Source organism: Carassius gibelio, chromosome A11 (genome assembly GCF_023724105.1).
Source record: "Carassius gibelio isolate Cgi1373 ecotype wild population from Czech Republic chromosome A11, carGib1.2-hapl.c, whole genome shotgun sequence".
In the NCBI taxonomy this organism is placed as follows: domain Eukaryota; kingdom Metazoa; phylum Chordata; class Actinopteri; order Cypriniformes; family Cyprinidae; genus Carassius; species Carassius gibelio.
The window spans coordinates 20,559,480-20,583,547 of record NC_068381.1 but is presented as its reverse complement, the minus strand read 5'-3'; the positions used below and the strand labels follow the sequence as shown (position 1 = coordinate 20,583,547).

At 36.0% G+C, this 24,068-nt stretch overlaps 1 protein-coding gene across 4 annotated transcripts; it reads left to right on the top strand.

The window, feature by feature from the left end:
- The first annotated feature begins 862 nt into the window (after window positions 1–862).
- draxina (dorsal inhibitory axon guidance protein a) lies at window positions 863–23,071 on the top strand. 4 transcript variants are annotated; one of them, XM_052610376.1, is made up of 7 exons: window positions 863–969; window positions 9,740–10,226; window positions 12,551–12,750; window positions 20,159–20,279; window positions 20,529–20,621; window positions 21,444–21,533; window positions 21,742–23,071. In XM_052610376.1, exons 2-7 carry the CDS (start codon window positions 9,758–9,760, stop codon window positions 21,852–21,854), a joined length of 1,086 nt encoding a protein of 361 aa, XP_052466336.1. In that variant the 5' UTR covers window positions 863–969; window positions 9,740–9,757; the 3' UTR covers window positions 21,855–23,071. The 4 variants fall into 4 exon arrangements, with proteins under 4 accessions (XP_052466336.1, XP_052466334.1, XP_052466335.1 ...); XM_052610374.1 differs by having other exon boundaries at window positions 20,490–20,621; XM_052610375.1 differs by having other exon boundaries at window positions 12,551–12,786.
- The last annotated feature ends 997 nt before the right edge of the window (window positions 23,072–24,068 follow it).

The following is a 24,068-nucleotide window of genomic DNA, read 5'->3' as shown; positions in this document are numbered from 1 at the left end:
TATATATATATATATATATATATATATATATATATATATATAAAAATGGCTGCCAGTAAATAAAGTAGCTTTTTTTGTGTCCAAATGGTGTAATTACAACATCTATCAACGGGCTTGATGGGCCAAGCTAACCAGCAAAATCTTAATCTCTTGACCTGAACAGCCTCATGAATCACATGATCAGCCAAGTATTATTTAGAGATGCAGTTGCAGTCTTTTGATTAGTACTGTTTTCTGCACATGGTACTTCTTGTGCTGAAATCTGCTGATAATGTGAAGCCGCTTGCAGAGGGGTCTCCTCAGACCATTTGTGTTTCAACATTTTAACACATTCTTATATATTATTATTATTATTATTTTTGGGCTGTTTAGATAATTATTAGAGTGATTATTATTTTTTTTAAATAACTGATTTACACCAACACAATCCTGTTTTTTTCCACTTATAGAGGTTATAACACTAGTTAAATGTGATTTAGTATTACTTGCTAAATGGAAACTCCACCTTGTAATCCTCTGACTTCTGCAGGTTATTACATTTTAAATATAACTGTTATATTAATATAAATTGTTTTAACAAACATTTTTTTTTTTTTTTTTTTTGCAATTGCAATTGCAAGCGACAGTTGCATTATGATAGTGAATGTATTACCTTTCACTGGAATAATTAGTTTAGATTACAAATGTATAATTAAACAAAAACGTTCCCTGTTTGTGAGGACTGTTTGCTTGTCCCCTTTTAAGTTTTCCTTCTGAGCAGATGTGTGGGAATAAATGTTCATTCTTTCCTGTGGGATAATTGTGTGGTAAGCCTGTTCGTTGATTTTTTCTTTTTGTTTTCCCAATCCATCATCACTGAAGACTTCACAGCGGCGCGCATTCGGGGAGCGCGCTCGTTTCTCGGAGCGCGAGACAGTTCATCTGTGATCCTCTTCTTCACTCGGCTCCTTCTTAACGGAATAATACACGGTGAGAGTGCATCTCTTTTATTAATTCTCTTGCTTTAACGCATGTGTCATATCGTGTTTGTTTGCGCAAATATTTTGACGGAAACATACTACAAACGTTTCTTTTATTAGGCCTATTATTGTTTCGCTTGGGGGTTTCTGTAAGATAACTTTTGCCTCTTCTTCCTTTTCTATCCTTATTATCTTTTAAGTATATGTTTTTCATTTATATTATTTTCAAATCTCAAATTATGTTAGTCTCTTAAAAACTATGGATAACAGTTTTCTTTTAAAACTTGACCATTGAGATAAGCATTGTCGCGTTTGCCATCTCTTCTTAATGTACTTAAATGATTTATAAGAAATTTAAATTTTCGTAAAATGTTCATGATATTTTATAAAGAGGAGGAATAGAAAATGTAGGAGAGTGCGCCTGTGTGAGTGCACAAAGCTTGATCGTATCTTTATGTTCTTAATTGTGTGTCTTGAATTGAGCGGGCAGCTGAGCTTGAAAGCATGTAATTATGAATTTCAGTTAGACTCCAAATAAGGCTCTTTCTCTTTCTGCACTCATAATTATACATCAACTTGGTCCATCCATGTGAATATAAAAATTAAATTGCTTTGACACATAGAGTATGGATATACATTTGATGAGACAATACATAATTTTACTATAATGTAACAAATAACGCAAAATGTATACTTTTACAGTCAAATATAGTTGCATTTATTAATTTAATAATTTATATATTTGTTTTTATTGGCCACAGTTGCTGGAATGATACATGTTTAGGAACTTTAAGTCATCGTCTGGTCTTCAATTGTTTTATTTTCAATCCATTTTATGTTAATAAACAGATTTTAATAGCTCAAATAGGTAAGTATAATTTACATTATGTAAGTTAATTTAATGACATATACAGTACATGTACTCCATCCAGTAATACTTCTATAACATCATCACTTTGTAACTTGAATTTTATAATTGCGGACTGCGTGTTTTCTACTGTACATGTAGCAAAATTAGTTTTTACAGTTCCAGAAAAATTTTGATTCTGTGACTTTAGAAGATTATTTTAGATGCATTTTTTTTGGCCCCAATAAATGCTAAAGTCTCATGTAGGCTCTATTGTCATACTAACACAACAGCACAGCTTATTAATGGTGTTGAGAAGTGCTATATCCATATCTCTTTTTAGTCATTTGTTTCCATCATTCGGTACCTTTTTTTTTTACTTAAATGTTTTTAATTTTATTGTAAACCTAAACTGTTGCTTGGTAATTGTGTTTTCAAAATGTGTGTTGTAATTACAGAGCCACACTTCTAATCAATTATGTTTTTAAAGATGATGAACAATGCTGAATGAATGTCAAAGAAGCTATCAATAACCACGTCTGAATGACCTTCTGCTGATATAGACCATTGCTAAAACACGTCCAATCGCTTCGGCTATTAAGAGATCCCAAATCAGATCAATAAAGACCTTTGTGTGATTTGTTCTCCAGCCTCAATCTCCTGCTGGCCAATTGGGAATCAGTCTTTGTGGAACACTGGAGACAGCTGGTCTATTGCTTAGCAAATGAGACACTGTTTTTGTCTCCCGCTTATCTTGTACGGAGACTGCTTTAACTCAACAGAGACATTTCCATGCGGAGTAGTTTTTCGGTTGATGTCATATGGCATGGTTCTTCATGTTCCATTCTTTTTGTTATCTTCACACTTCACAACATGCCTATAGAGACTGTACTCCCACTCAGGAGTGTGTGTGCTTTTGCGTCTGACTGTTTTTGGAAGGGGATGAAGGAGGTTTCCCTGCTGTGAGGATGAGGAGCATTCTGCCAGGATGCTCAGCTAGAAGATAAGGAGACACATTGCAGGGAGCCAGTTGTGATTTGCGAAACAGAAGTGATATTTGATGGAGCACCACGTGTTGTAAGCAGTCACATTGGAGACAGGATCTCTGTCTTTTCCTCAGCTCTTGGCACCAGATGGATCCTCCTTATGGCAGTTTTAACACTTAGCCTGTTGCTATGCGTTTTGTGTCCTTGACACTTTTAAAGCTGCCAAAACGAACAATGTGAGGTGTGAAATTGCTGAAACTGTTTGTCAAGAGATGGGTACTCTCATTTGAGTCGGTTTATTTCCCTCTTCTGAAGCATTCTTTTGTTTGATTTTTGTAATTTAATAGGAGGCTGTCTGTGAAATCTTAATGTTTTGGCCAACAGTATCTCAGATTCTCAGTGCAAGATTGGAACGATGAAATTTGCGAAGCATTTGTTTTTTCCCTTTGATTGATCTTAGTCACATATATAATGTGCTTATGGACCAACACACCAGCCGTGCAATTTCTGACTTCCATTAAAAATAAATTGTGATATATCAATACTCCTGAGTATGAAATTGTACTTATGATATTTGTATAACAGTGTCATTATAGACTTTCCACATTTAGTCCAAGGATTATGGTAGGCTTAATAACAGATTTTTGTTTTTGGTACATTATCAGTCCCCGGTACATCAGTATCTGAATTACAAAACCACAGTAGTTAGACTGTTAAATATGCATGATAATGGATACATTTACAAATCTAATTATTTAAATGCTGTCATGTATAGGCACACAAAGAACATCTTTAAATCGGGGTCATATAATGAACAACTGATGACCTTAAAAGCAATCAGACCTATTCAATAACTCAATAATAAAACAAATAAATATAAGTTCATAAATTAATACCTACCTACCATCAAATTACAAAGGTGCATCTCAGCATTTTTTTTTTCATTTGTGTTTTCAAAAAATTTCTTCAAATATCCAAGAACTTAAAACGTATCGTAATTAAAGAGAACAAATACTCTCAAATTAGACAGAAAGCTAAACTCCAGCATTAACTTTCTTAAATTAAACTGTACATTAACTTGAAATTGCATGAAGTTCTGAACTGTGTAAAACAGCATTGTAAAACACGAAATCAAATGTAAGTCAAGTCTGCCATGTTCTTTGCACTGTTCATAAGACATACAAATTCAGTGGGGATGCTGCCTTTTGTAGGCTGTAAGCAATAGCGTTGTAGCAAAATGTCTTTGAGGCTTCACAATAGTGCCACCCTTTCTTGATGGCTAGGACTGTCTTCACGGTCTGGCAGATTTGGTGGGTGTGAATCTGACGTGGCCAGTGGATTGCAGCCAACTGCTTCTACACACCAAACTTGACCTGACCTAAACAACATAACTAAGGTAGACCTACATATAATACCCAGAATAGAAACTAATTAGAGTAGGCTGGTATTGACTGAGGAAATGTTCTCTGTGTCCCATATGTGGTCTGTTTCCACCTCATTCAGCATCAGAAAACTCACACAAAGATATAACCTTCTTAGATCTTCCAGTTGAGAAAGAGAAAAGGTTTCAACCTTTCATCCTGATGAAAAGGTTTTTTTTTGTTCTTCTGCTTTCTGGAGGTAGCAGGGGTGCACCAGATGGCTTATGAAGCCCCAGATCTCAGCAGGAGGAGATGTTGAAGACCTCACAGTTGAAGCTCTCCCTCCTCTTGAGATGTCAGTGAGTTCATTAGTGAGCTCCAAATTCCTTTCAGACTTTTGCACAGTATCATCCAAGTCGCTTGTGAAGGCTTTTATCAGTTATTCACACAGTACTAGGATCTGAAGTTTCTGAACACCATGTTGTGCTCACACATACTCACCACCTCGCTGTTTTCTTTCTGGGATTTTTTTTCATTCTCTTTCTGGGTCTGGCTCTCGTTGTCTTTTGCTGAGTTTCCAAGCACCATGCTGGGCTCCATGCTGTGACCCTTTGCTGAATATCCTATATGATCATAACTTGCCTGCTGTTACTCTGCAAACAGCAGAAGTACTACCGCATGAATCAACTGAGATCTTTGTTTGTTTTATGGCTATACTTCTGTGTCTTGTATCTCATATGCACTGACACTGAAGCATGTGTTTGTGTTGTTTTTTTATGATACTATGCAGGACTATCTGTTAGTTATTGGAATGTGTTTCCAGGATGTATATTTGATTATTTATGTTGGATGGGCTGGAAATGTCAAAGAAACTTAAAATTCTTTCTGTGCATTTTAAAAATATATTCAATATTTTAGCTTGATTAATTTAACATGAGGATGATGTCAAAGTTACGATATTGTATAGTTTCACCATTTAATGTGTTCTTGATTCACTAAGGCAGGGATTCCCAAACTTTTTTTGTCAGTCAAACACTTTTGAACTAAAATATTGACTTGAAGTATACACTGAGATTTTATTAAGTTAACATTTAAATAAGCTAAATACATTTTCACATGTTCAAGACTTTTTTATGTCAGTCACATGACATGCACATAAAGAATTAAATGATTTCAAGTATTTTAAATTGATTTAATTTTGTAATTATTTATTTTAAATTTACATGATTTAAAGAATTATAAGCTTTTCATAAACTCACACATCACTATTATTATTGTTCATACTCACTACTCAGGGTGATATGAAGATTTAACAGTTAACTGTTAACATTTATGCTCTTGTATTTACTGAGATGGTGATATCTCAAACCCTTTTAATATATCCTGTTAAATTTATGATAGCAAACTGGCAGCTATGGTTTTGTAATTTGGATATACCAATTTACTTGAAATACCAAAATCAGCCCCACCCCCCCATACCTCAAAATGTACCGATAACCACTATAACAAAAAAATATATCACATGAATGAATCAGAATTCATTGTAAATGGCCTGTCCATAAAACATGGCCTGTACATCTCTATGGATGTTGCACAGGGTCATACAATGAAAAACAAACACCACACACACAAAACTTAATTAATGCAATAAACAAACTAAATAAAGTACATAAAATGTAACATAAAAAAGCCAGAAGAATAGCAGATAACTGATGACAAAAATAAGAGGAAAGTATTAAAATTAAATATAATCAATATAATCATGTTTGAGAGACCTTTTTACCTTTTTTACAGTTTTTACTTGATTGTATTTGTAATTTGATTGTATATATATATATATATATATATATATATATATATATATATATATATATATATATATATATATATATATATATATATATATATATATATATTTGGTAACAGATAGCACAATAGAGAACACATATTCACTATCAACTAAGCTTTTTCCCTGACCAAACTCCTTATTTGCTGCTTATTAATAGATAGTAAGTTAGTGGTTAATTTTACATAATGGGTAGGATGATAACACTTTAGTATGGGGACCAATTCTCACACACTCAGAACACATAACCATAGTAGCATGGTACTGTATAAACCAATCAAAACACCTTAGGATAACACACTTGTAATCTCCAGGAACACCGTGGTAATCACCACTCACATTTTCTGGATAAAATATTTTTATTTTTACTCTCTTGTTTTGATCAAGGCCTTTTCAAAATCTAGAAACCACATTTTGATAAACAGCCATTGTATACAAAACAAATAGACAACATTTTAACCAATGGCTGTATTATTGATTTTGCACAGCTCAGCATCTTTATAAATCGTGCATTGGATACATAAGGTTCACCATCCCCCTCTCTTTCTTGTCATCTCATGGTTAGCATCTCACCTCAAGGCAGAGCCCTGGGCCTTTGCCATCTCTTGCCAGATGTTTTATATGTTGTCCATTGCTCCTATTTAAATGGTGTGTGGTCTTTGTGGGTGAGACCCTTCCAAGCCCAGCAGGGTGCACAGCTCCCACATCTCAAGACTTCATTTCATCCCATCATTCAGCTCCCTCAAAGCTCCACCTGTTAGTCACATGACATTAGGCAGTTTTTATATGAGATCAGCATGAATCAAATCAGCCAGAGCCTTAATTTATAAATACTTTTTTTCAGGAATCTGAACAGCTTCCAGACATTTTGTATGTTTGTTTATTTTAAAAAAAAATTTTACTCTTGTATTTTTGTGTGGTGGACGAGAGACTAATGAGCTACTAACAAACACACTTGTCATCCTAACAAAGTCTACAGGGGGCTCATACTGAATAGAGACCAGCAATTGTGTGGAGACTAAAGCTCAGTGGTCGCTCTAAATTCTCTGCGGTTGTAAAAACGCACAGTTCTGTACAAATGTCTGACAGAGCCCAAAGCAGTCAGTGTGTATTCCCAAATGAAGCACCTGCAATCTTGATACAATATTCTTCTGGCAGGAGTTTTGGCTACCTAGCATCATATGCAATTTCCTTCACATAGTCTTTGTGGATGGGTTCTTAAATAGCCCGCAATGAAGTCCTCTAGTTAGCAGCCCTACACAACAATCACTGCAGGATGTGAGGTGCATTTGTATGTCTGTGGCTGATAAGGCTGGTCCAACCATTGACCAACACAAGCTCAATTCCCCATCCCCATTGATTTATAATATGCCTATGTCATCACAGAGCATAATGCCTTCCTGAGCGGGTTGCCAGGTTGATGAACTACCCCCACCCACATTAAGAAAGTCTCAGAGAGACCTATATAAGCTAATGCTGACACCAACACAATGTAAGCACACACCTAAACCCATAAAAGTGTTGGCAATAACTCAATACAAGCACTAATTGATTCTAATGCTAATGGTACTAACACAATGTTAAAACCTATACTGTATGTACACTGCCATATCTCTGAATGAGAGGATTCAACAAAGATTGGCGGTAAAAAGTTGTACTAAACCTTTCTGTGTGTGCATGCAAGACATTTTTGAATCTGAATGCAAAATTGAAAAATGTATAAAATAAACCATGGCATATCAAACGCTCCTCATTACCAGCCAGATGTACTAAACCCTCCTCATTAAATCCTGCTTAATTTTACTGAGCTTGATTCATTACCTAAATCACAGCACAGAGATACCAATTAAAAGGCAATACTGGTGAGAGATTGAGCTGCAATTTAAGTTTTGCTATCTTAATGTGCTCTCAAGTTGCAAAGGCAATGAAGAGTAATGTTCTCCTCTGATAATTTAACTTGCATCCTAAAGGCGATGGCTAGGATTTTCCTAAAGATTTTTAAAGATGTACTGTATGGAATTTGTATGATCATTTATTTATCCAGTCCAAATGAATAGGTGTACTAATTCATTTTTCTATTGAATAAATTTAGCGTTTGAAGAAACTTTTGTAAAATATGATTAATGTGATGCACACTCACATATCTTAATGTTGAGATTAAGTAGTAGTACCTCTGATGACTGAGGTTACTACTACTACTACTACTACTCCTACTGCTACAACTAATGCTACTACTACTGCTATTGCTACTACTATTACTAATACTACTACTTTCTGAGTGTAAAGTAAAATGTTATTGCAAAAGCAATTAAACAGGCTGTGACAAATCCTGCCACACACAGAAGCCACAGCCACCACCTCACACATTTTTGGTTCATAAAACAGCCTCACAGCCACAAAGCCTTAATCTGATCCTGGATTTTGGCAAAGCTCCGCAATTCAGAAGATAGCCATTAACCAGAATGAAACATAGGTTAAAAACAAAAAAGATGTTCCATTCTTTGAAATGTAAACAATAAATATAAGATAAAACTGATGTGAACTTATCTTGAATTGAAATTAATTAATTGAAAAATCATTATTCATTTTGAAGTTATTATCTGGGCCTTTCTGAATAAGAGTTTCAGGTGCATCTCTAATAGATAACTTTTCAATTTTACATCTGATGTATTAATTAAATTAGCCCAATAGTCTTACTACCTACAAGGAATCTTTAGCATTAAGTGATTTTCATTTGGAATAAAATGGCTTCATTGGGCAGATTTGCATTTCTTGCACTCTTTCTCACTTGCCGAAAACATTTACAGGTATGCATTTCATCAGTTCATGCATCCCCTGGGAATCAAACCCATGACACTGGCATTTCTAGCACCATGACCTACTCTTTGAGCATGGTTATCACTACTGGAAATGTGGCTCGGTCACACAAGCCTGACAATTCATAAACTGGCTAAAATTATAATTTTCTAGTTTCATTGCAATTCCTCATCTTTAATATACAAAATGCATACGAATGCATCCCACAAGTAATTACTGGTGACTGGAAACGATCAATAATAGCCTTACTCCATCATTATAAACATGACAAATCATCAGAAATATAAAGACATGTAAAGTTAGCATGCTTGTATCAGTACCACTGGTGCCGGTCTTAAATATTACGTGAGCAGCTCTCAGGGACAAAGGGGCCAGATTTACTGAGGGGAGAATCTGAGGATGAGAGCAGACCTCGGATGATCAAAGTAAAACCCATGTCACTGATTTGCATGGTGAGATCCATGGTGAGAACCTCCTCATAAGCTTGACTTTGATATGCCACCTGAGGAAAGATTCTTCCTTTGGATCCTCTTATTCTTAGCCTATGGGAATCCAAACCTGATATTTAGTCTGGCATGTTTTCTCAACACATTTAGGTTGCCTTTGAGCTCTTGTTTATTTCATGTCAAAGCAAAGCAAAGCAAAGCCATTATTTAAATATGAAAGTATATTTTGTGGGTGTAACATGATGCTCTGGTTAGTTTAGTTTGAGGAAAAAGTCAGAGTTAATTGATAGTTTAGAGTGAAAATTGGACCTTAAAATAAAGTGTAACCTAAAATGCCATTTGTTGTTGTTGATATTTAGGAATTAAACTATTCATGATATGTCAAAAAATAAAAAAAGTATATTTAATAAGTATTTCTTAAAATAATACATGTATTCAAAGTGCAAAAGTCTGACTTGATCTTGCTCTAAACAACAGGTTGCACTGTGTTTGAAGATGGCGGCTCCTGGCTTTTGTCGTCTCTTAGCTCTGCTCCTCATCACACTGTCCCACACCTCGTACAGCTCTGAGACCCCATCAGAAGATTCCAAACAGAGTCTGGCTCTTTCTTCCACCTCTGACTCCAAGCAACACCATGACACGGGACTTCTGGGCGGCAGCCAACCACGAAGACACTGGTCACGTAAAGATAAGGATAGTGTTGCGCTTCACTCTCGAAGGCTGCTGGATCGACCGGAGGATGATGGGACAAGTCTGGAGGGTCTAAGCCCTGTAAGGCTGGAGATAGGGCCTGGGGAGAGTATGAGGACGGAGGTTCATGAGGAGGTCAGGGGTCCTGCTCATATGCGGCGGGGAAATCATCCAACAGAGGGTGAGTTCAATCGTAAAGGCAGGAGACATGGTCATGGGCATCAGGCTGATCACAGAAAACAGGGAGGCAAAAGAGACAAGGGTCGAGCTAAAGGTAATTGAGATTTGCTGAATTTTCAACTTAGATAATATGAGTCGTGCAATATGATAAGCATTTTATTTCATAGTAAATCATCCCTCATATTTCTGTTGTTGAAACATCTATGCCAAAAGGACAAAGGAATCACAGTGGTGCCAATTTTTTAAAGTGTTTAGTCTTTACAAGAACCAACTAAGAGCTTTTTGGTTATTACTAGGGTTGCCAACTTCACAAAGGGAAAATAAAGGATTATCATGGTTTTTCATAGAAAAATAAGACACACTCACACACACACACACACACACACACACACACAATATATATATATATATATATATATATATATATATATATATATATATATATATAAAGTGAACATATATTTAATATGAGCTGCTTTTGGTGCTTGCCAATTTTATATTTGTCATTTTGTGTTTCAAGAATAAGGTCCAAGGTAAAGAATACGCTGGAAGTTACTTGAATGTAAAATGTTTTTCTCTTTTTAAAGGGGTGGTTTATTACATTTTCACTTTTTAAAAGTTAGTCTGTAACGTTGCTGTTTGAGCATAAACAATATCTGCAAAGTTACGAATCTGAAAGTTCAATGCTAAATGAAGATATTGTTTTTTAAAATTCGGACAGTTTAATGCCTACAAAAACGGCTGGTAGGGACTATAAAAAATTACTTAGGAATTAAATTAGAGGAAGACAAAACTAGAGGTGCATGTAAAAATCTATTTTGATATGAATCTCGATTATGTCTTCTAAAGATTCTAATGGATTCAAAATCAATGTTCTAAAGCAGCGGTTCTTAATACTGTTCCACACGTTCCCCCTGCTCTGCACATGCTCTGCATCTCTCTCTCTCTCTCTCTCTCATTCAGCTCAGCTCCAACAGTGAACTGTTCCATTTATACACTTATTTTCACATAGCTATGAGAAGCATTAAACATGGGTGCACGTGCGGTTGCCGTACTGTGTTAAAGCTTTAATCAGTATAAAACGTATATTAAAAGCTAACATAAACAGTAGCATTTACAAATAACAGCTTATCTAAAAGTATGAGACAACAACAAACAAGGGGCTGTAACTGGATGATGATGTAGAGGATCATTCTTGAATAAGTTTCATGATCAGCATAGCAGTCAATCAACGGGACAACAGGTCATGTATGGGACAAATCAATTAGGCCCAATACATGGGATGTCCTGGCTAATATGGGACAGTTGGCAACCCTAGTTATCACAAAACAATTTAAAAGTTAAACCTCGCGAAGCGGAGTGGTCTTGTATCAGCCTGAAGGGGTTTATTCTAAGATAACAACCGGCTGGATATACATTATCCCGCTTATTACACGGGTAAAAAAAAAAAATTATTTTTACCATATATGTTGAAATTAATGCTGAAGTCTTCCATTGTAACACAGTGTGTTAAGTTTGGTTTTCAGTTAAGGTGTTTACAGTCACAATGGCACCAGACAGTCAACGGTAGCGGAGTGCCTCATTAAGCATACAAGTATTAATGGTCAAGATAACTCGTAGTACCCAGATGAGCAATGTTTTATTCAATTTTGCGGTTGTTGTTGAGATTCTTAAAAATTCCTAATTTGTGATCCACAGAAGAAAGATCAAAGAAGTTAACGTGATTAATGATTAATAGATAATTTTGAATAAAATAATTTTGATTAACATTACAATAAAGCTAAATCTAATTTAATCTGATCTAATCTAATTAATGATTAATAGAAAAAAAGAGCAGCATGTATTTGAAATAGAAATCTAACATTGTAACGTTTTGGTAAAGTTTGATAGTGTCATCACAGCGTTCTCAAAAATATTAAGCACCACAACTGTTTTCAAAATTGAGTCAGAAATGTTTCTTGAGCAGAAAATCAGCATATTAGAAATATTTTTGAAGGATAATGTGACACTGAAGACTGGAGTACTGGTGCTTGAAAATTAAGCTTTGCTGCAGGCATACATGAAAACATCATACATTTTAAAATATATGTAAAATTGTAATAATATTTAGCAATTTTGTTGTTTTTACTGTATTTTGATAAAATAATAAATGCAGCCTTAATTGGCAAGCATAAGAGACTTCTTTCAAAAATATTTACAAAAATCATAATATTCCAAACTTTTGTACAAACTTTTTCACTGTATAGAATTTAATATTTTTTTTAACAATAATGCCCTGAGATGTTCAATACACCTATGGGGTAGAGTAACATTGGGTTTGATTGATTGAAGTAGCCATATGAGATGTTTGCCAGGTCTTAACTACGAATACTAATTTTATTAAAGACCGACCATAGTTTCTCTCTCTTTTTCTCCTAGGGGATCTCTATGACCCTGAACCAGAATTAGGTTCCTTGTTGAAGGATATGAATGCATTTGAGGATGGTTTTTACACCTCCCCGCCCAATCACGACAATGCCCCACTCACTGAAGCTCCCTCCCCTCTCTTCCCCATTTTGGTAACCACGGCAATCAACGAGCATCCCCCAACACTGTCCCCAGCCTCCACCAAACCCCAGGTACCCTGGCAAGCAGGAGCGTCCTTGAGTATGAAGGTCTGTTGTGTTGTCCAGAGTGTTTAGTTTCATAAGATGCTGTTATTCTCTCATTTACACAGAGGACTGTGCTCAATATGTCAGGAGCATATAAGCATTTTTGCATTGTTTGGGAGGGAATAAGCGCAGAGCAGTTTGCCTTGATCATATATATATATATATATATATATATATATATATATATATATATATATATATATATATATATATATATATATATATAAGATCTTTTTTAAACAGTTCACTAGCATCCTGGTTTTATTGTTAGAAATACTTAGTGGCATTATTCTTGAGACGTTTTGCTGCTGTCAGCCTGCGTTAAACCGCCTTGAGTCTTTTTCCACTCTGTCATTTTATTGTTAGATCCCAAAATGAACATCTTCATTGTAACCTCACACTGTGGCAGATACTGAAATGCTGTTTGGAGCCAGTAGTGGTGGTACTTGTCAACCTTGTGGTGTGCAGCACTTCATCACAAAGATTTATTTACCTGTGCTTCTGTGCCGTGCTTATTACTGAGTGCCGCCTGGGGCTGGATCATACAGAAGTAAAATTACCCAGCTCGCTTTGCACTAAGGAGGAGGTGGAGGAGGGGAGCTGTCACCAGAGCGAGTGAGGGGTGAGATGTCGCTCGCTCGCCCATCCTCCTGCTCCTCTTTTTCACAGCCATCTGTTCTGCTCCATTCTCCTCCCTGGAACTCTTTTTACCACTCCCTGTATATATTCAGATTCTCTTGAGTGATATTACTAGACCTGGATATTAATGGTATTTAATAAAAACTACATTTGTATTTCCTTAAGGAAATACAAACGCTTACAAAGCAGCAACACAGTAGTGTTTTTGCTAAAATAATCCAGAAAGCAAAGTAAACTGACAAAATGAGACAGAGAGATGAGCATAAGCAGATACTGGTGAAAATTCTATGATTTAAAGTCAATAGGTGATTTCTAAATTTTAAATAGATCTTAAATAGATTAAATCTTAAATAGATTAAATCTTGAGGTATCAATTTAATTAAATTTTTATTGTATTTTATTTTGTTGTATTTTATTGTATTTTACTTTACCTTTCTTTACCTTACCTTACCTTACCTTACCTTACCACACCTGCAGTAATAGTCTTTTTATTAAAATTAAATAAATAATAAATAGATTTTTGGGAAATAAAGAAAAAGAAAGAGGAACAGTAAAAGAGCAAGAATAAGAATTTTATTTCAAAATATTCACCCATGCAATCTTTTTTTTTTTTTTTGTGTCAAGTCAAGTCACCTTTATTTGTATAACACTTTGTGCAATACTGATTGTCAAAGCAGGTCCTGTAAAACAGGAAAACAGTTTGTCAGTAATGAAAAAGGACTATAACAAAGAGGTTTTTTTTTTCAGCTTAAGTCAGCATTTTTGCATTTTTGTAAAATGTAATATGTTGAATATATAGAAATGTATGTATGAAAAAGAAGAAATGCTAAAAGCAAAATGGTGTACAAGCCTGTATGTTAGTGGTATGGCTACACAGAGCATTATGGCTACACAAAATTTAAACTGTAACACACAAACCCCAGCTGCTACTCAAATGCTGTGAATTGCAGTTCAGTTACTTAAATTACAGTAGACATTTCTAATTATGCTTCGATCACTAACAGCCTTAGATAAAGAAACACAAAGACAGATCTTCAGTTTGCACTTAATCTAACTGCCATTCCTCTACTATATCAGCTGTAGTCTTTAGAGACCCTCTATATACATATCCATCTATCTATACTACTCCAAATATTTTAAATACAAGGTATAATTTGATCACAAAATAACATTTCAAGAGAGAAAGTTGAAGAATGTGGTATTTTGAATTTGGTTTCACACAGTGTTTTTTCCTTGTATTGCTGAGGCACTGATTAGCAGAAGTCAGTCATTACTCTGGGTAGATTCTCTCTGTCCTCTCCAGTCATTCAACTCCCAGAAGAGCACCATCCTCAATGATGTTCACTTGTACTGTGTCAGTGCCGCTGCTGCTCCAGCCGCTGGCAAAAACTTTAAAGGAGCACACACACATATCAGCATGTGAGGCCAGAAGCTTTAGAGTGCAGGATTCAGTGTATACACATCTAAGAGTCAGATTTACTAACAGCTTGCACCAACGCAAACTGTTTTACTAAAGACATGCAGTGAAAAATTAGTGATGAAAAGTCATTTTTGTGGCTGACCTTATTGCATATGGAGTTGTAGGAAAATTGATTGGAGGAGACTATTAATGAAGTATGTACCGTATTTTCCGGACTATAAGTCACACTTTTTTTCATAGTTCGGCTGGTCCTGCGACTTATAGTCAGGTGCGACTTATCAAAATTAATTTGACATGAACCGAGAGAAATGAACCAAGAGAAAACATTACCGTCTCCAGCCGCGAGATGGCGCTCTATGCTGCTCAGTGCTTCTGTAGACGGTAATGTTTTCTCTTGGTTCTTGGTTCTAAATAAATGCGACTTATAGTCCAGTGCGACTTATATATATATTTTTCCACATCATGACGTATTTTTGGACTGATGCGACTTATACTCAGGTGCGACTTATAGTCAGAAAAATACGGTATAGAGATTTATTAAAACTTGCGGTAGTCAATTATTATTATTAAATTTTTTTTTGGCAGAACTTTCCACTCTCATCAGTGCTTTTATGGTATTGCAGTCTCATGCTAGGTTGCCTTGTTTAGTAAATCTAGCCCTACTGTAGGTATGCTACTGTATTAGAACACAAAAGGGTACATTTTGAATGTTACACCTCTTTTTAGCATTTCAGTGGACATGGAAAATACAAGTGAATTTCAGGGAACTTTAGAATTGGGATTTTCAGTTATGTATATTGTGGTGTATGCAAATTTCCAATATTGTTATATTTTTTTCCCTTATCTTTTCAAATTATTGTTTATTATCTATACATCATTATTCATCATTCATAGGACTGCATGATTAATCGCATTTGATTGTCATGTGTGTCTCGTCAGTAAAGCCGGTTCTGTGATTAGCAGTAAATGTCCACCTGATTATCTATTATATTATATTTATAGGTAAAGGATGTTCTTTGAATTTATCTTTCATTGTACTAGATATTCTTTCCAAGAGTTAGTATTTGCAAAGTGATATTTGAAGATTGCTAACTTCTGCTGTTTCAGCATTGAATGGTGTAAAACGTTTCCGGTTACGTACAGTATGTAACCATGGATCCTCGAGGGAATGAGATGCAGTGTTTAAGCGGTTTGGGAATGCCCTCTGCATGACCATGCTCTGAATCACATGTGTAATCAGCCCAATCGAAAGACAAGACATCATAGGCGGGTGACGTCATCAACCAGGAAGCTAAAAAGCATGTGCGGCAGAGCCTGCGTCAGCCTCTAGGAATGAAGCAACCGTTGGCAGAAACGCTGGAAGTATGTCAGTGAGACGCAGCATCTTGTTCCCTCGAGGAACCATGGTTACATACGTAACCTGAGATGTTCCTCTTCAGTAACTTGAGCTGCATCAAAGCACTTTGGGAACAAGATGCCCACACTGCCAGAATTTCAGTTCCCTGCCCGAAAGCTGCTAGGGCGTGAGAACAGACAAGCACGGAGTGGCTTGCAAATCTAAACCATATAATTTGATGAAGGTACTAGGTGTGGACCAACCCGGAGCATCGCAGATGTCCTGCATGGACTCACCTGCTAGAAAGGCCTTGGAGGCCACCATACTCAGATTTCAGTGAGCCTTGATCCACAAAGACGAGGGGGGATCTGAGGACTCATAGGAAATGGAAATAGCATCCACTATCCACCTGCTGAGGGTCTGTTTATTTACTGGAAGACCTCTCTTAGGGGGACCGTAACACACAAGCCCTTGGTCTGCCCTTCTCCATATTCTCTGTGGAACGCATGTGTCCAGAAACAGTTAAGCTTCTGCTGGTCTGGCTCCCTGAGGGAGGAGGACAGAAGGCCTGAAGTATGAGGGTGTAGAAGAGGGGACTTTAGTGACATACTCTACTCGAGGGTACAAAAACACTTTGGCCAAACCGGGCGCAAAGTCAAGATAGGAAGGGGCCACAGAAAGGTCTGCAGATCCCCTACTCTCTTAAGAGAAGATATCACCAGAAGAAAGGTAGTCTTTATTGTAAGATGATGATCAGAAATCTCCTCAATTGGCTCAAATGGATGCTTACAGGAAGCTTCTAACACCACAGCCAGGTTCCACGTGGGGACATGAGAACGTACTGGGGGCATCAGCAAGGGGGTGTCTGCCCAATAACTGACCACTAAGAAAGGTGTGGTAGGCAATGGCCGCCATGTAGCATTTAGGATGGAGTGGGTCAACCCTGGAGAGATGCGGGCCTGCAGAAACTCCAGTTCTGTACCAACCAGGCAGTTAACTGGGTCGAGCTGGAAGCCTCGGGCCACACCCATAACTTCCCATAACAGCTTCGGGTGGGGATAGATTATTGCACCCCCCCCCCATGCCTGTGAGAGGAGTTCCCTCCTGACGGAAATCTCTCATGCAGAGCCGACGGGAATGGAAATCAGGTTAGAGAACCATACTCGGCCCGGCCAGAACAGGGCTAATAGCAGTAGATGGACCCTCTCCCTGCTCACTTTCTCCAGAACTCACAGATGAAGCCTCGGCCTTTGCCAAATCTTTGCCAAAGCATCCAGTCCCAGTGGAGCTAGATGAGCCAGAGAGAACCAGAGCGGACTGTGCAATGTCTCTTGAATCGCAAACACATCCACTTGAGCCTTGCCAAAGACTCATGTTGGACGCAGCTGCCATTAGACCCAGCAATCTCTGAAACTGTTTGACAGTGAGTGACTGGTCTGCATTCACTCTCTTGACTGCAGTTAGGATTGACTCACATGCCTGCATCGTAGTCGAATCCCACACCACGCCCAGGTCTTGGCGTTTAGTCTTAACCACAATTCTTTCATGTGAGCGAGAACAAGATCTCAATGACGAATCGCTATCTACTCTGAACAAGCTAAAATCAACCAATCGTCATTGTAGTTGAGTATGCAAATATTCTGGAGTCGTAATGGACCCAGAGCAGCATCCACACAATTAGTGAAAGTGCGGGGTAAGAGTGCAAGGCAGAAGGGAAGAACCTGATATTGGTATAATTTGCCCCCAAAAGCAAACCTCAGGAACTTCCTGAGAGTAGGAAGGATGGAAACATGGAAGTATGTCCTCGGACCAGATCTGAGACCCAACTTGAACATCTTGAACTTTAGTCGCATGACTGAGCAGTTTAGCTGATGCAGATCTAAAATCAGACTCAACCCCCCTTCCTTCTTTGGAACAATGAACTGGATTCTGTAGCCTCTCTCTGCAGTATGCAGGACCCATTGAGACACATTTATCAGTAGCTTCCACAGAGGCCAAATTTTGGAATGAGATGAGATGAAAAATTTTATTTTTGTCACATTTATTTGTTTAGTGCTTTTCACAGTACTTAAAGTTTCAAAGCAGATTTACAGAAAATTCTTGTTTCAGTGTTACTGTCTTTGGGATCTAATAAATAGGGAACATTTCATTACACCCCTTATATCTCTGAAACCATTGTATTTTGCTAAAGTTCTAAAATCATGTTAAAATTTACCCTAAAAAGTGGACTGAACACAATTAAAATAAACAAATGAATGGATGGCTGGATGAATGAATGTTTAGTTAAACAGATACATTTATGAATTAATTATTCATTATTCTTAACCCTTCAGTGGATTAAGGCGATGATTAGACTTGTGATCATCATGATTATGAGGTCCCACTCTATATTAGGTGGCCTTAACTACTATGTACTTACATAAAAAAATAAGTACAATGTACTTATTGTGTTCATATTGTATTGTAAAACACTTTTGCTGCTATTGAGGTGGGATAGGGGTAAGGTTAGGGAGAGGGTTGGAGGTATGGGTAAGTTTAAGGGTGGGTTAAGGTGTAAAGTATGGGTCAACAGTGTAATTATAAATGTAATTACAGAAATTAAATACAGATGTAATTACATGTAGTTTTTTAAAATATAAGTACAATGTAAAAACATGTATGTACAGAATAAGTACATTGTACTAAATTATTAATTAAAATGTAAGTACATAGTAGTTAAGGCCACTTAATATAAAGTGGGTCCGATTATGACATATGGATAATAGTCTTGTAAGTCATCCATAGCTGACATCATCTGAAGTCTTCACATGTTAGGCTGGACCTATATTGGAGCTGGTGCAGTCTCTAGTAACCTCAGGATGGATGTCATAAGATACAGCAGAAACCAGAAAGAGAAAAGATTAGTATAACTGCTGTTCATGTTATTTTAGACAAAGATGATCTGCAATTTGTTACAATTACATAAGACATAACTGGAATTCTATATTTTGAGATGTGTTCTGTAAATGCTTGGCTTAAGAGATGTCTTTAATCAACACTGAAACTGAAAGAACTGAGTGCTGGCCATTATCAGGAAGGCTGTTCCAGAATTTAGGAGCCAAATGTAGAAAAGCTTCTAAATCAGACTTTGATATCCTAGAGTTCTCTGACCTTATGATGGATTGTAATGAGATAGATGTTTAAAATACATTACAGCTTGAGAATTTAGGGCTTCATATGTAGCAATATTTTAAAATTAAGGCAGAATTTGAAAGGTAGCAGTCGAGAGACAATAAAATTGGTGTGATAAGATAATTTTCATCAGAAAGAGATAACATGTTCCATAACTCACCATTGTTTCAAAGGTGGAAGAAGGTGGTGACATGGAAAATACGATAAAAAAAACTTTACTCTCTACTATAACACCTAGATCTTTAATTGTATAGGTAAGAGTAATATTTTGGCCCAGTGACTAATAAAATTAGCGGTCATCCAGCCTTTCATGTTTTTAATACACTTTAAATTGGAATAATTGTGTGAGGCCAGGCAGTTCATTGTTAAATGATATCAACATTGAGCCTATTTATGATTATAAATGCTCTTGGTTTTATTATGGATTATTTATCAGTGTACATTATTTCAAAAATAAATAAAATATTTTAAATATAATCTTAAAATCTAAAAAAGATGATGACCAGTAGGTGGCGCTATCACTAAACTTGGCTTACATGATGCTTCCTCTGAACATGTGAGCCGGGACTAGCACAATATGTCACTTCACAGAAGTTAGTATTATGAAAACTATATAGTATCTTTAAGAATTTCTTTATTATTTTAGTGTTGTTAGTATTTCAGAGTTTTCCTCAGCTATCCTCTAATATAAATCAGTGCAAAGTTGTTATATCACAGGTTTTAAATTATCAGCTTGCTTAAAGTTGACGTCAAGTTGATCACCCAGAATAAACTTTTCTAAAACCATGTTTTAAATACTTCTCATTCAGATGCCGGGTCGAGGGAAGACTCAAGGGGAGGTGATGCCGACTCTGGATATGGCACTCTTTGACTGGACTGATTATGAGGATATGAAGCCTGTAGACACTTGGCCATCCAACAAAAGAAAAGGTATGAAAGTACATTCTCAAGTTTAATAAAAAACAGTTTTTACTAATATGTTTACAGCAGCAGTATCTTTAGACATATATATTTTTATATAGATCAAAAGATCTGAAAATCTGAATAATATTTGACTGTAAGATTGTATGTATTTCTCCCAGATCTTTAAACCTCTAAGCGTAAATAATTATCAAACTCACAGCTGATTTCTGAATAAAGGATTTCGGAGTCCTGTGTCTGTCTATTTCCCCAATAAAGATAAACGGCGTGGCAAAAACAAGAGTAATGGGAACACAACGCTTGATGCTGATGTCATTGACCCATGTGACCATCATCTCGATTGCCTTCCTGGTCAGTGCAAAGCTATATTTGTTTTTTTTCACCCATCCACCAGATTACAAATTTACCATTACTTACCATTCTTTCAATTAAACTTGTATGATTTTATTTTTTCCCGTGGAACACTGATGAGTACATTAAAAAAAAAAAGGTCTTCTGACAAACTATTATATAAACTATTATAATCCAACAAACTACTATTAGGAGTTTTTACATTACATCAGGGCACTAATCTGACACAATGTAATACAGCGAAAAGAAACTAAAGCTCTCTTCTAAAATCTCTTCCAAATGCAGTATATCTTTTGTCCTAACCAGCTGTGACAAATAATAAACAACATTTCTAAGTTTGTATTTCGACAGCATATGAAATATGTAATATCTCCAGCATGCAAACTTTTTTGCTCAAGAGCATTAAATCCATGTGCCACATGTCACATGCTTCTATCCTGTTAGCTGTACAGTAATTTCAACCACAATGACTTTTCAATGATGTTTGCAAAAGTATGTTGGAACAATGGTTTCAGGAAATGGCAAATTGGCAAAATGGCAAATAAGATTATAATATAGCTCTTCATTAGAAAAGAGTTGCCAGGAATTTGTTTTTCTTTCTTTCTTTCTTTCTTTCTTTCTTTCTTTCTTTCTTTCCAGAATATACCTTCTGTCTTTCACAATAGAAAAAAGTATTATTGGTTTACAGTGATGTGAGTAAATGATGATAAAATGATTTTTTTCCCCAGTGAACTGTTTCTTTAATATGATATTTATTAGCAAGAAATATTATAAAAATATTTCCAGTGTTTACATTTATGGTTCATCTTGTGCTACGTTCAGGTTCCTGTTGTGATCTGAGAGAACATGAGTGCAAACCTCACAATCGTGGCCTAAACAACAAGTGTTATGATGACTGCATGTGTGAAGAGGGTGGGTATGGCTTTTTTGGTTTCCTTAGAAGGAAAAATTAACATTCTACAGCAATAGACAAAATATAAAAAAGGAATCTCATAAAACTCAGGAGCATCTCTGGGTCGTAACAGTATTTACTTAAAGAAAATTAAGTTTATTTTTATAACTATAAAGATCTTTTACGTTGCATCAAGGCACTAACCTGAGAAAATGTTAAATTCTTTAGGTCTGCGTTGTTATGCCAAGTTCCACCGCAAGCGGAGGGTGACCCGAAGACGGGGCCGCTGTGTGGAGCCAGAATCAGCCAACAGCAACCAAGGAGCCTTCATAACCATCTGACATATAGAGAGATACCCCATGACTGATGATGGACTGTTCTTTGAAGAATGTGGGTCAAAGTTAAACTCCCTCAACCCACAGTATAAATGTACATACACTGTTCATCTGCCTGTCAGGGGTGAGCACGATTCAGAATTAAATATAAAATGGCTTCTTGGATATAAATTGAGGTAGAAATCAGGATACAGAATTAATTTGAAACAGGAAGTCAATTTTTTTTTTCATTTTTAATTTGACCATAAACGTTGTCACACACTCAACATATGGGATATAAACACTAGATGATATTAATAATACAATTTTGAAATGCCATCTATTAAAATTTGTCTGTGATTTATAATTTCATTAAATATAATAAAACTATGTTTTTGGACCATGGAATTAATCCAAGCCAATTAATGGACCACTGAATTTTCTAACATACTTTTATTAGTTCTAAACTTTTGTGGATAGATAAGATCAGTATATTATGTAATTGATAGATTCAAATTTGGTCAGTATTTTTGTTTCTTTTTCTTTTTTCTTCAATAAAATTATTTGAAAATAATTTGGCAATTTTTTGGTGATGCAGGGCGGCATAATTAAGATATGAAAATCTGAATATGAGAATTCACACTTATGAATTTAAAGAAAGCAGATTCTTAAATTATGAATTTTGTCCAACACTGCTATTTGTTAAAACTTACAAATAAGTTTGTACAGAATCATTTGTGTCTGAATGGAAGGCTTTTTCTAATGATGATTGTTGTACTGCTGTCAATAACTACTGCTACTCCTGTATTAATGGATATTGATTTGTTTGGTTTATTTGTAATTTATGCTTTATTTATTCAAGTACCAAACAGCTTCTTTTATCGAGAGATGTATCAATGTGCTCTTCTTTAACGACTGTGCGTTCTGACAGAAAGATGTTTGGGTGAATGAGTGACCTGTGGGGGTTCGAGGGATAGAGATGGACAGTGAGAGATTGAGGGAGAGATGGATGACTTGTCAGTTTAAACCACTGAGCTTCTTTATGGTCTGACACACCTTTGCGTCCCATCAATGTCTTGATTTAACTGTTTATTAGACTTTTATGTTAGTGGAGCTGAAAAACTTTAGTCTTTGTAAACTCTTTTCTGTCACTTTGTTTTCGACTTGAAATTTCTCACACTTGATAAATTGTTGATTATTTTTAACTGGTATACCAGAAATAAACTTATCTAAGGACACTAGGATCCTAACAGTTTTTTTATTTATTACAGATGCTCTGAGCCAATGGCACACTCTCTGATATATTGTAAATATAAGTTTCAACCTTTCGAAGCGGGTCAATTAGGAAATACAACAGTTACATTTGAAGTAGTGCACTTCATGTTACCATGCACGGCTACTTGTAGGTTCAAGATCTAATTGCATGGGGTACTCTGATGTGCAGTGTACATGAAAGTATAGTGTGCTTAGCACTGTATCCCACAATGCAACAATGATTGATTGATATAATATAATCTTATTATTTTTTTCTTTACTCATTGTCTTTTTTATGATATCATAATACAATCTTACTCTTACCATTATACCCAGTGCTCTTAGATGCGATATGTTCTCCAAACCAACAAAACTGGCAATCCCATCTCACAGTGGATTCTACTGGTTTTATTGTCATTCACATTTTTAAAAGCAACGGTTGAACAATAAAATTAGTTGTAATGTGGGGTTTGTCATTAACTGGTTAAGCAAAAAATTTAAAATAAATAAATAAATAATTATTGTTCTCTTAGGTCAGCTTTATTGTGTTGTCTCTTATAGACTTAGGTGAGATTATCTTCAGATTTGCTGGCCATATCAAGTTAAAACATCAAACCATTCACCAAACTATCAAATTGATTTATTTGTATTTTTTTTAAATATGTTTTTAATTGTGCTGCAATATTCAGAATGGTTTGCAATACAATTAGTTCGAACTTTATTGCATGATTTATCTAAACTATAGGAATTTTGATATCAATCAGAAAATTCATTATCTGTAGGTATTAAAAATAATTGTATTAGCACAATGTGGTAAAGCCTGGAGTTGGCATTGAATCTAGCACATCAGGCAGTGTATGATGCCTCTGAAAAACTTCCTCAGAGAGCTCTATAATGCATGGATGTGTCCTCTAAACTGACTAATAGTCTGTGGCATCGTCTCTGTTCGGGGACTAGAAGGCTCTCTGCAGAGCAGGTGACCTTGCT

Bases quoted from the DNA above. Each gene is read 5' to 3' on its own strand.
- draxina (XM_052610373.1), top strand. From the start codon at position 9,758: ATGGCGGCTCCTGGCTTTTGTCGTCTCTTAGCTCTGCTCCTCATCACA. The intron at 12,787-20,158 runs GTCTGTTGTGTT...CTTCTCATTCAG, and splicing joins GAGCGTCCTTGAGTATGAAG to ATGCCGGGTCGAGGGAAGAC. The intron at 20,280-20,489 runs GTATGAAAGTAC...TTCTGAATAAAG, and splicing joins GCCATCCAACAAAAGAAAAG to GATTTCGGAGTCCTGTGTCT.